This window comes from Anser brachyrhynchus, assembly GCF_964034855.1.
Source record: "Anser brachyrhynchus genome assembly, chromosome: 3".
NCBI classification, from domain to species: domain Eukaryota; kingdom Metazoa; phylum Chordata; class Aves; order Anseriformes; family Anatidae; genus Anser; species Anser brachyrhynchus.
The window spans coordinates 47457315-47471039 of NC_137696.1; the positions used below are offsets into that span (position 1 = coordinate 47457315).

At 37.9% G+C, this 13725-nt stretch overlaps 1 protein-coding gene across 5 annotated transcripts in view; it reads right to left on the reverse strand.

Moving 5' to 3' along the window:
- The window catches only part of DISC1 (DISC1 scaffold protein), a 202323-nt gene that overhangs the window by 18776 nt on the left and 169822 nt on the right, over positions 1-13725 (reverse strand). For 2 of the 5 annotated variants that reach the window (XM_080584387.1, XM_080584389.1), the window contains 2 exons: positions 7310-7553; positions 602-646 (listed from right to left, as the gene is read on the reverse strand). In XM_080584387.1, the coding sequence (XP_080440513.1) occupies positions 602-646; positions 7310-7553 (289 nt within the window). Of the gene's footprint in view, positions 1-601; positions 647-2286; positions 2363-7309; positions 7554-13725 lie in introns of those variants that run through there. The other 3 variants (XM_080584388.1, XM_080584390.1, XM_080584391.1) reach the window with 2 other exon arrangements.

The window sequence follows — 13725 nt, forward strand, 5'->3', positions numbered from 1 at the left end:
AGGGCATCTTATGTTACTCAATTATCCTGGACTTTGCTCAAATATATAGACTAGCATCTGACATCTTTTTATTTATGAAAATAGAGTAAAATGACAAACATCCATTATTTTTATTCATGCAAAAATCCTATTGACATGTGTTCTGCTCTATGCTACTATACTTTTCAAATAAATTCAAGAGGATTTATAAAGGCATTTTTTAGTGATACACGAGGAGCCATGTAAAACATCATGATTTTTTTCCATTCTTAAGCATTATTATGGTGCTACAGTGGGGTTGGCTAACTATAACTGGTTCTACATTTCCCCAACATATCCTTTCTGTTGTTCATTTGAATTAAAAGCACTGGCAAAGTGAAATTTAACTATAAACTCTCTGAAATATGCAGCAATTTTGCCATTATCTTCAATGGAAAAAAGGAATGGGCCAACTCTGATGGTGCCTCTGTTGTTTTTCTAAATGCTTGCATACTACATAGCGATTTTGCTCTCAAATTTTTACCAAAAGGTAACACTGTAAGAACAGGTATCATTAATTCTAATTCAGCCCCAGAAAGGCCTGTACAATGTCACCACTTTATACTGCCTAGAAAACACTTACCTCAGATAAATGACCCTCTGCTCCAAATGAAATGTCTTCCACAACCTGTTACAGATAAGTTATTAAGTATATGGTACATACATGTATAAACATTAAGATTTCAATGGAACTTACAAAAACAGTATAGCACATAAAAAGTTATATAAGCTGAACAATTACATCATTTTACTACAGATGTATGAAACATTTCAATTGCTTTTCTAATGGGGCCGTGGCAGCCACCCAATATTTAAAGCTAAATTTGAATACATTTTATTAAAGCCTGACTCTTGGCTTCCCTGTTAAAACCCACAAGGAACACTGCCTCTAAAACTGAATGACTAAATATAGATTGAGACAAACTTCTCTACCAAGCTCTTACTGATCTAAACACCATTCAAAAGTCTACAGAAATTTTCTGGCACAAACCCTGTAAATGACTTTGGGCAGGAGATTCTGCCCCCACTGATGGTTTTTATTAGTAACATGTGGTAACTATAGTTCCTCTTTCAAAACTTACTTTGTCTGTAAAGTCTGTAAGAAATTTGGCAATTTTTCACTGATTGAGGAGCAGTCGAAAAATTTCATGTTAACGTTCCTGGAAAATCATTAATACTTATCTCAAATAACAATATTGATAATATCTAAATAAACAGAGATAGGGATAGTACTTTGATAGGACAATACTTAGTATCACAGGTATGTATATATATGTATAATAAAGTATAAAATCATTACTCTTCCATAAGACCATTATGATTTCTGGATATTTCAGTAGTCTATATGAAGAGAGGTTGTTTAGATTTATTTTACCTACCATACTCATTTTATCTTATTATATTTTCACTGCAACATACTTGTAAGCATTAAACTTACTGAGATACTATTATCTCCATCTAAAGAGTTAGCATGTTTACCAATAGATATGACAGTATCACCTGCAGCTAAGGGGCATCTTAACGCACAACCACGTGTGTGACTGTACAACAACGATCTGATCATTGTATACAAGCCAGCTTCCTGTTTTTACAGCAACCCTTTCCAGCTTGGATTAATATGGAAAACATTCAAACACTGACTTCCACTGATGCTTAATGCTGACATTCAAAAAGATGATTAGATTTTAAGTTTCCAAATTACATTTGAAGCTCTACAAATACAATATTTAATTAAAACTCAAATGAAAGCACAGTTTATTTAGCATTCTAAAGGCTTTGTCCTTTACGCATTGCACATTTGCCTCCTGTATCACAGGCTATCTCAATGCACGGTAATGAGTTGCAGCCTGCTAACCGAGGCTTTCTTGTTCCTTGCTATTGCTAAATTCTAAAAAATGTTGTGTCATATGCTGTGATGACTTCTTTTTAATGACAGACAGCACACTGAACATTACTTTTTTTCATAGCTGCTCACTTAATATCACTTAAAACATTTATTATCTTGAAAACAGTGAATCAAATGAATGCTTTGCAATGATAGAACCTTCCCAACACTAATGCTTTCAAAAAGACTTCTAAACATCTTCCCAGATGGCAAAACTGAAGTATGCAGAAGTGAGGAAAGAAAACCAGCCCTTAACTCTTACCTCTTTTCTTGCTTCGTTAACAGTGAAAAAATGAGAAATGACCTACAAAGAATTCTGATGGGATAACTACCAAAAACGCTGACTTACAAGAAAGGTAACACTACTGAATTTTGGTTTTTACCTTGTAACTTTAATCACCTCAATTTTCTTGAAATCTAGTAGGTGTTTCTTTCCTTCATAGTGATTAAGAGGGAACACTGCACAGCATGCCAGATAGCAGAAGAAGAAAAAAGGATAGGTCAGGAACTCAAGCCTGCAGGCACACACATACTCATGTTCATCAAGATACTCGGTGTTAGGGAGGTCCCAGCACACATACATCTCTATGTTTATTAGTTATCATTGATGCTGCTAGCGTTATTAAAAGGTATAGCTTATACATACATTATTGACAAACAAAAATAAAGCAAGATTTCATAAGTAGTGGAACAAGCAGGCATTAATGTCTGAAGAGAAATGAAACGCTACTGCATATTTTAGAAATCACTCATATATTCATATATACGCATCTAACTACATATTAATGACCACAGCAACTTTCATCTCACTCACATGCAGCCCTGGCAATATAATTTGCAGTTTAAAAGTATGGATCATTTCCGGGATGAAAACTAGAACCCATCTTGAATTCCTCAGAGACTTGGGAGAAAAATCAATCTCAGCTAGTTAGCGAAAGACAAACTAGAACTGCACTGGCAGGGCACCTCATTTTCGGCAGAACAGCTACTACCTGAAGAATACACGCTTACATGAAAAATCAAGAAGCTATTTTAACTTCATTAGAAAATAACTGACTTTGACAAGATTGAGACTAGAAGTACTGTCTACAACTTTGCTTCAGCACTTTTTAAAATACTATACTCTAATAAATTATCCGTAGTTGAGAAGGGTGCACCTTAATTTTAAGTAACTCAAGATTGTTTTGGTATTAATTTTAGTGGCCTCACTTTATTTAATTTTGACCAAAAAATTAGTAATGATGTTTCAGTCAGCTGAGCTGCCAAAACATGTGATTGTTTTCCCTGGTTAACAGTCAGTTTTATAAAGGAAGTCTGACTTACAGGATTATTTGGGGTATGCCATAGTCTACTGCATAAACAACCTGAGAAAAATTTCTCTACTGTCTTAGAAAACAGTTATGAAGACTATAAAGTAACTGTTGACAGTTAATAAACCTGTACTCACACATGACAGTAAAATATCTGAACTTTCACAGAATTTATACCTTGCATATTTTATATCAGAACATTCATATCTTGTGATCTAGTGAGAATATTTAATTAAAAATGAAAAATGTCCCTCCTGCAAAGCAGTATCTGAGGATCTAAGTGAGGGGTTATTTCTATTCTTCTGTTCTTTTTTTTTTTTTAATTCTTGTGTTTGTTTCTTTGTTTTCTAATGAAACCTACACAGAAGGATAATTATATGCAAGAAAACTGCATTTATAATATACATCAATAAAAACAAATCCACTGCTCAGTAATATTTAGCCAGATAGAACATGATAAATAATTGGGGCACTTTATTTATAGCATTCCACCATCAGGAGAATTAATTACCTGGGAAGGCAACGCACCTTCAAAGGCATATATACACATACGCTAAGATTACCCCTTGCAGTACTGTTTTGAACCTAGCAATTCAGTAATCTCTCAATACAAAGCATGCCACTCTTTTCTTGCTTCAGTGACCAACAGCTGTCTCTTTAGAAATTCCCTAATGGAGAGCAGAGGTGACACAGCAGAAGAGAAGGGTCGTTCTAGAAACGTGGCAAGGACATCAAACTACTCCTCTCACAGAGAGGGCACAGCCTTGTTAAATAATATCTAGCCAAGTATATTTGACAAATACATGTTTTTCCATTAGGTACCTCCACTAATAAATGGTATCTCCTGAAAAACAGTTATAAAAACTACTAATGGACAACAGTAAGACTTTCTTTATGAAAGTGACAGACATGGCCAAGGTAGACATTAAAATCCACGTTACTACATTTTTTTTTGTTTTGCTGCTGTACTGGGTCTGGCTGGGATGGAGTTAACTGTCCCTGCAGCAGCCCATACGGTGCTGTGCTCTGCACCTGTAGCTAGAACAGCCCTGGTATCACTCCAGTGTTATCTCTCTTGCTGAGCAGTGCTGGCACAGCAGCAGGACTCCCTCCAAACCACCCTACAGCCAGCGGGCAGGAGGTGGGGAGGGGACGTCACCAGGGCAGCTGACCCAAACTGACCAAAGGGATGTTCCATACGGTGTCACACTCAGCAATAAAAACTGGGAAAGGGAATGGAGAGGAGGGGCTCTCATTATGAAGACGTCTGTCCTCCCAAACAACCACTACATGTATTGAGGCCCTGCTTCCCGGGACATGGCTGAACACAGCTCACTGATGGGAAGTAGAGAATTTTATTTTTTCTCTCCCTGTGTTTCTGTGTGGCCTTTGCTTGTTTTTTTTTCCCCTCTTCCTTTTCCTTTTAATTAAATTATCCTTATCTCAACCCATGAGCCTTTTTTTTTTCCAGCATACTTTCTTCTCCCCCTCTTCTGAGGAGGGGGAGTGAGAGAGTGGTTGTGGTGAAGTTCAGCTGCCCAGCAAGGTAAAACCACCACAGCCACGAATATAAAACATTTTTAAAATGAAAACATTACAATACCATATAACAGAACATTTAAATGCTGCAACAGTGGATTGCCTTTCATAGAGCCACAGAATCATAGAATATCCCAAGCTGGAAGGGACCCACAAGGATCACCGAGTCCAAATCCTGGCCTCACACAGGACCACCCAAAAATCAGACCATGTGCCTGGGAGCGTTGTCCAGACACTTCTTGAACTCCAGCAGGCTCGGTGCTGTGACCACTGCCCTGGGGAGCCTGTCCTAGTGCCCGACCACCCTTTCAGTGAAGAACATTTTCCTAACATCCAATCTGAAAACATAACTTTCAACTAAGTCCATTTACAAATCAAGACATTTTCTCCCTTGCAATATCTTCTCCACTTCAAAGCATTAAAAAGGAGGTTAGCATGATTTTTAAGAAATGTGTCAGGTTCATTTGTTTGCTTTTATATTCTGCCTTGTTATGAACTGCTGGGAGACGGCAGGGAACAGTATGCTACAGCTAGCTCTTCTCTAAAAGGTTAGATACTGCCTGTCACTCCTACTGAGATCCTACCAGCTTTACTACCTAAACTATAAGATGCACTTGATTGTGTAAACTTCTATATCCCATAAGGAAAAAAATCTCTGATCCTTAAAATATAAAAACTATTGACCAGCCCAAATTCCAGAACCAGAAAAAAGTCTATGGGTTTTGTTTGGTTTTTATGGTTGTAACGGGTTGCAGTTGTCACTGATGCGTAACCTATACTCAATGGTCTTAATTATAGGTAGCCCTGAAGCAGAGGGAGGCTATTCAAGTAACTGTGATAAAATACTGCTGTGTTGCTCAACCCCTTCTAAAAGCTGGAAAATGAATGAATGTTTTTATGATAACATAACTGCTGCTTTTTTTCCCTTCAAGTTTCCCAGTCGTAAGAGCACTGTGAGAACAGATGTGAGAATACCTCCATAGGTCCTTCACCGATAGGTACTTTCTTGTTTGTATTTACACATCAGCTTCTATATAAATTATGGCACATTCTCAAAACAGTGTTTAATCAGGATGGCTGGACAGGCCAGATTGCAAGCAAAGGCATTTATCCTACAAAGTTTAAGCAGCTAGATGAAGAGCTGAAGTTAGGTGGATAGTGTCCCTAAGTTCCCTCTGTAGTTGATAAGAGACAGAGAAGAAATTATCAAAAAATGGTGTAAATATACTGTCCCCTTCCACTAAACATGTGGGGAACCTGGCTTTCTGATTCCTGCAGCTCTATCCAGAACCCAAAGTCACCTCACTTCAGTTGCCTGTATGTCATTCTAGGGGATAACAATGCCACTTTCCAGGGAAATGATAGAGACTTGCAGAGATGAAACGGCTGATATCTACTGCACGAATCTCAAGAGTGCTACAGAAACAGTCACAAAGCCCCAAACCTTCCAGAGCTTCCAGGCTGCTCTTTTAAAAGGGAATCACGGCTTTCCATGACCAACAGAACAGCTCATATTACTTCAACCAACTCATCAGGGATATGATGAGAGAAAAAAAAATCACAGAGGAAAAAAATAAATCAAATCCACAGTTGACCATTTACAGCAAAAACCCTCTCTATGTGGATTCAGTCTGTAAAGTGTCTTTCCTAGGCTGCAAGTACTGTTGAAGCCCAATTTAAAAACAGAATTTTTCTAACAAGAAGAGATTTTACAGTAAGGTAACACCTGGCTTTCTGCTAAGTCTCAGCCAGTATAAATGCAAAATATGGTATCAGCTTTCAATGTAATGCACAGTTCAATGGCTCCTAGCACCATGTGGGATTAAGCACACTTTTAATTTTTGTCAATCAACTGAAAAAACAACTCCTGTTGGAGGGTCTTTTTGTCACAGTCCAGCTATTGGGTCACAAAGCTTTTCAATTGCCCTTTTTTTTTTTTTTTTTTTTTCCTTGACAGTGCAGTTAAATGATTTTTAGGTAGTTGTAAATATTTAAACAAGGATGGCATTCCGGAGCAGAACACAAAAACTTAAAAGAAATTTCTCAGACACTTCAAATCTCATAATTTTTTTTCCTCCTTTTAATATTTGCTATATGCTGGAAGCCTACCTGCATCTGAGCTAGGAAGCCTTTGACCTTTTCACGAGGGGAGGAAAAATTACCCCCTCCCCACTACAGCTAACACAGATCCAAGGCTAACTAGTCATTAGACCTAAGTCAGAGTGAAACTCGTCAGTGAGATGAAGAATAGCTGGTAATCTGTGTTAAATACTTAAAGAATCTTAAGAGAACTGTTTTTCCTTTAAATCCAGATGTACAGTCTGTATTCACTGCCTCATTAATTTCTAAATTTTAAGAAGACTGATGGTTAAAGGAAAAAGGGTTGAAGGGTTTCTGAGAAGCTAATAAGCTATTTTATTCATGTCCCGTATTGGAGGCCAGATGTTAAGTTCATTCTTAACCTGCCCTGCTGACCCATCACCCAGATTTAACTCCTCCTCTCAAAATAAAAACCAGCAGTATCACTTCAAATCCAGCTGTAGAGTATTTCAGATACCTGTTTCAGCTCACTGTGCTTGGGGTACGGAACACTGCCCCACTCTGTGCCCTTCGGAAAGTGACCTTCTTTTCTTTTCTCAGAATCAGAAGGGCCATCAGCAGCCATCTCCAGCGCATCCATTTGGTTGTCCTCTTCCTCAAAACCACAGCAACTGGTTTCTTTCAGTTGAAAGCCTCGGATCAATAGCTGACAGGCCTCCAAGTCAGCTTCCCACACTCTTTGGAGCAGCTGGCTCCCACAGCTGAAATAAAAGCCAAAAGAAAATAATGCAGTTCAGGGAGAATAGTTGCTATTTCAAGTGGGGTGACTACTTGCGATCAGATGATAGAAAAATAAAAACAATGGAAAAACAACAGCAGCTCAAATACTTCCACAGAGATAACACAAGCTATTTCAAACTGAAAAGCAGCAATATGATGGCCCGATGCAGAAGTCACTTTAAAAAACTTTGTGTTAAGATGTCTTTTCCAACAGTGTGGCATACACTGGCTACACGTGACCTTCTCCTGATCTGATACAAGTCCAGGAATCTTGTGATCAGAACCAGCACTTTCTTTGTTCTGTCAGGTATATAGACCTGTCAGCCTGACAGCAGTCATGGGGCTTTCCTGAATTTCTTATAGAACATCATGTATTAGCAATCACACTATTTACTGCATTAAATCAGCTCTAGTTTTTGGAAAATAGATACAATGACTGTTCATTTTCTTGTTACGCTGAAATGTCCATGCTTTGACTCTGGTGAATCAAATTAGATTAAGCTGGTAATACTCTCCTGTCCTTCAGTCTTCTACCTTTGAATGTTGTCCTTATCTCTCCCTAAAATGCTTTTATTTTATTTATTTATAATTTTGTTACCCCACTAAAGAAAAACAATTTATTAGGCATTTCAAAATACCAAACTTCTTCATACTTTCAATCTATTGATCATCTCTCTGAGATGTCCACGTGTGTTACAAATACCAGTCCTGAGATATGTCCAAGTAGATATTTTCATCTGAAGTAAATGGCAATTTTATGTATAGCCAGTTTTTCAGAACAAGACACTGAATACTAACATCACACTGCTCTTAAGAGATGTGGTCACATCTCCATTTAATACATCTTGTCTCCAAGGAACCAAAGGATTAGGTTGCCTGCTAAAATATAGCTGATCTTTGGCAGAGCCTGGAATAGGACTCAGAAGTGCTAATTCCCATAGCAATACACACTTCTAGACAGATTTGAATACTATTATCTAATAACCACAATACTACTTCTCTGCTTTTCAAATCATATCACTTGCTATATAATAGTAGGCAATTATAAGTGATTAAAATAAGGAAAATAATTATCTGATTTTAACTTTTCTGACCAAGTTAAATGCTAGCTTATCTTTTATTCTGAATAAAGGATAAAGGAGATGCACTGCTCACAATGAATTCATTAATCCAACAAAGGTATATTTTTAAACTCTACAAACACAAGACACCAAGATGTAAAATTCACAAAGTGGTATTTTGAAACTGAGAGCAAAACCAGGCTCCAGAAGCTGTGGTACTTGATCTGAGCTTAGCATCAGCATCAGTGGTTACTGAGGGTAGGATGAAGCATGAAGTCCTTAAATCAGTCCCCAACAAGGAGTTCAGAGTGTCACTGATTAGAAAGGGGAAAAAATCTTCACTGAATTACAACTCTATGCTCCATCGAGGTAGCATTTTACTTACCAATCCAGAAACATAAAATAACCCCCACTGTTTCTGTATTTGTCAGTCACACCATCATGGTTACACAGTCAAAACATCTCCCTGCAGATATACATATGCCCATTTGCTTGCTTTTTGCAAAAGTTTGCTTGCAGCTATATATGACATATTATAAAAGACTCAAAACACACTAGAGACCTGAGTGATAATTTCCAGTGGATAGCTTGTTTTGGCTATTCATTTTAATGAAGAGCTCTATTGACAAAACTGGGACAGAGGTAGTGATATATGTAGTATTCACAGTGGAGAAGATGAACAGCATATATAAAAGCAGAGGGTAATAGTGCCTGGGCTGCAATTATTCATCCATGACTCAGCAATTTGGTCGACATGCTTTTGATTATGTCTTACTCCCACTTTACTAATCAGCAATTACTGAATGTACCTCTAATAGCTTACTCTTATTTTAAAGACATCTTTGTTTTATCATTGTATCAATAAAACTGATATTTCTTGACCTAAGGTACCAAGTAAGTATGTTAAATGATGTTACACTGAACTTTTCAACTGCAACCAGTAAATGCAAATATACTGGGATAATCTAGGCCTACTTAAGTCCAAGGACTCTGAATCTTTTAGTCTATATTTTGAAATTCAGCGTTTAGAAGCATTTTTCAAACGCTTTTAAAGTGAAAATTATTTGAAGGCTGCAAATAGCTGACAGAGAAGCACAGACAAAATAAGCATTAAAAATTATGTTGTCCCCAACATGCAAAATCTTTACATGTTATGACAGGTATAAAAGTAAGCTCAAGTGAATTTCAGAGTTTGGTTTGTGTTTAATACACTGTAAAAGTGCATTTGCAGTCTCTTTGAAGTGAAAAGTATGTGGGTGCCTATATTGAACACAGTGGGTTTATCAGGTACTCAACTTTTCAAAATGATGCAACAAGATTGGGTGAGATTTTATATTATTCCTGTATTTATAAATCCTTTATGATGTATTAATCTCTAGATGTTATATGCCTGTTTGTATAATACCAAGAAAGTATTGTGTGGGAAGTTCAACAGAGGTGGGAGGAACAATTTGCTGGAATCCGCAACACATCACTATCCATCATCCATTTATATAGACCCAGCAACAACAAAGCATACCTTTATCACCCAATGATTCTGAACTTCCAAGTGCCAGAGGGCTCACAAGTCCCAGGTGTTAGCTTTTGTACAAATACCAGCAAGATTGCAAAGAGCTAGATACAGACAGGGATGTTCAAAGAAACACTGAGAGAACAGTGGACTGAACACAGCAAATTAGTTACAGTACAACAGTTTAATTAGATACATCAGCAAGTAATTAGTCTAATCACCATCAAGCACACTGAGATATCATCGTGAATGAGAATCCTCAGGATTTGCAGGAGGCCAATGAAACAGGTCTATGGTTATCTAAGATCTCCATCCCTCCATACAGGAATCACACAGGAAAGACAAAAGATGTTGTTGTAAAAACATAATGGGATACCACACTGGGATTCTAGTGTATTTTAACATCTTTAGATGGAAGTCAGTCTTTTGATACAAAAAAAAAAAAAAGACTGAATAGGTGGGAAAAGATTGTGAACAAACAGCCTTGACATTGAAGACTAGCAGTTATGTTTAATGTAACAGAACAGAGGGAACCAATGGAGAAAACCAAACAAAGTGAAATGATCAGAAAGACAGAATTTAAAAAGAGGAAGGAGGGAAGGAGGGAGGGAGGGAGAGCAGTCATTGCAGTAGCAACAGCATTTGGACTGGTTGAGGGTAGGGCACGACTGCTTTTATCAAGTAGATGCCAGAGAAACAAGTGTTGGAATAACTGAGATGCAAGACTCAGTACAAATAATTTTTTAGCTGGATGGATAGCTTGGACAGGTCTTATCTCCAGCATACTATGCAAAATGAATCCAAATGAGCAGACCTACGTTGACTTGAAGAATGGCTGAGACATCCACAGGAACACAAATGGAAGAATCAGGACACAGAATTCTGGATTAGGTCAAGTTGATGATGATAAAAGAGCTGTCAGAGAAACAGAGCTGTTTATAGACAGGAGGAAATGAATGTGGAACAGAGAGGCTTATCTGCAAGTTCTCTTCATAACGTGGCAGTTGAAATTATAGTTACAGATGCCTTTACAAAGTCTTAAGTAGGAAGTGGCAGCCACAAGGAGTTTTCTAGGGAATGACACCACAGACAAGGGGGTGCAGGAATACAGAGGGTATCTTCAATCTACATGTAACGCTGGGTGAAAATCATGTTGAGAGTCATATCCAACAAGGACCCTCTCTTTCCTCCTTCGAGTCCAAAGAACATTGCTCCTCACTCTTTGCACAAGATTCCCAGAGACACCAGTGGGGGCTCTTTATGTGGCTCTCAGCACAACATTATTCTAAAACTATTTATAGTGCTAACTGGAACACTGAGAACACGACTTTTCTATTGAAGGCTCTGCAGACATACAAAAGGCACATACAGTTCCGGAACATTATAGCCTAAATGAAAACATGCCCATGTAAAAATAGCCAAAAGACTTTATATTAAATATGATAATAAATAAATAATAATTAAAAAACCCCAACACAATGATAAATGTCCCCCAAAACCTACTGGAAAGCAAATTGGAATCAACACTTGGAGATGTCGCTACTTGTAAATCTCACCATCTCTTGCTTTTAGGAATGCCCCTTGGTGAGCGAATTGTTAAAAGTGGTTTGTAACACCCCAAGGTCAACACTGTGTGTTGATACAAGATATTGCTTATTTTAAGGACAGCAAAGAGAAATCCCTCTAAGAAGCCACTGAGAGTGAGACTGAAGCTAAAAGGAGGCATAGTGAGACATCTATTTGGAAACTGCATAAACAAAAGCTAATTTACCAGGGGAGATTAACTAAGAAGAAACACTCCAGACAACTTCCTTCTAACAGGCAAGCCACACTAAGGTACAGATTCAGGAACACACATACGTACCTTTTTCTAGTACTGGGCACGTTTGGTCACACACTGTATTCACTGACACTAAAGGTACCTTTCTCCGACAAGACAGCAAATGAAGTGCAACAAAAATACTCTGGCAGAAACAAAAGGGATTTTCACTAGGACAGTTAAAATGACTGGAAAGTTGTGAGGCTTACAGAAAATGGCAATGCGAATCAGAAGACTTTTCTCTATATCCCCCTCCTTTGTTGATCTACGGAAAGTTGCTCTGTATTTCGGTCACTCAATTCTATTTATATTTTGCACCACAGGGAAAGAACTAGCTCTTCTTACTCTCCATATAGTTATGTCTTTGCTGCTTTTTCTTAAGGCAACAGCCATGCAATGAACAAAGGAGGCAAGTGAAGGAAAGAAAGTATGGAGCAATAATATTTAATTGACGGGGGACTAGAGGAAGAAAGCTGTAATGCTTTACTCTTTGCAGAAACCCAACCCTCTGACTTGGTTTATCATATTAATTCAGTCATGCATGAATAGCTCAACTTACATTTGACAAATATTTACAACTTCAGGAATATATTTTGCTTTTCTCTTTATAAAACAAGGTTAGCAGCCTGATCTTTTCTTCATCTTCCATGTTAGCTCTTGTATTTTAAGATGCCTACAAACCAATCTGTTGAACAAATCAAGAACTGCAATGTTCTTATCAGTGGGTCATGTGAGGCTCTAGGGAAAGGGAGACACATAACCCTGTTTTCCCTGTCTGGCTGGTGTTCAACAGCAGTCTGATAAGGGAGAAGGTACAGCTAGGGCTCATCAGATCGCAACTTGCAGCTGGCAAACATAAAAGTGAGAAGAGAAAAGGGTCAGGAAAAGACAGGAAGAAAACCTGGACTCTCATCTGAACAGCAAAACTTTTTTTCCCCTTGCCTGCACACTAGAAAGTCAGCTTTTATAAACATCTGAAATCAAAAAACTTCTGTTTTTTTCTTCCTGCAACTTCCTCTAATCCTATAAAACCCCTCTATACACACCAGTTATAGAATCTCAATTTCACAATTCAATTCCTTGCATTGTGTCTCTTCTCTGCAATCTCCTCAGGAGCTGAAAATCTCATGAATTCACTTTGTATTGTTTTGATCATGTGTTTCTCCCCCAGTGCGCAAGACATTTTTCCTACTCCCTTATTTCAAAGCTCAGTGACAACATTTATTTGCTGTTCAGCATTATTATTGCACTTCTCCGTGTAAAAACAAGACTCACTCCCAAGAGGTTAGGGGTCTCCATTCTCCCTTGTCAGATAATAACCTACTTTAACTCCTACCTTAGAGACTAACTAGAGCTCTTTGGCAAAGTCAGAAGCTTGCAGTATGCTTCTCTGGCACAAGTGATTTGCTTCTTTAACCTTGCCTTCTCCCTTATAAAACATACAATAGTATCTAGCAGAGTATCCAGCGTAGTATTTTACTGAAAGTAGTTTGAAGAAAATAACAATTAAGTACCCCTCTGTAGATACATGGTGTAATGACCTACTGGGGCATGCTCTGAACCAGAACCACATAGCTCAAGAAATCAGTCGTCAGAATCCCAATCTAACTTCTAGATTCTTACATTTCCAACACTCAAAAAATATGTTCTGGGCTGACTTTTCTAACATCTAAACCTTATGAGCCACAGACACTTTCTCTGCACAACAGTCCTATCCAGAAGACATCCAGCCCACCCAGACAGGACATCATGGCACAGCACAG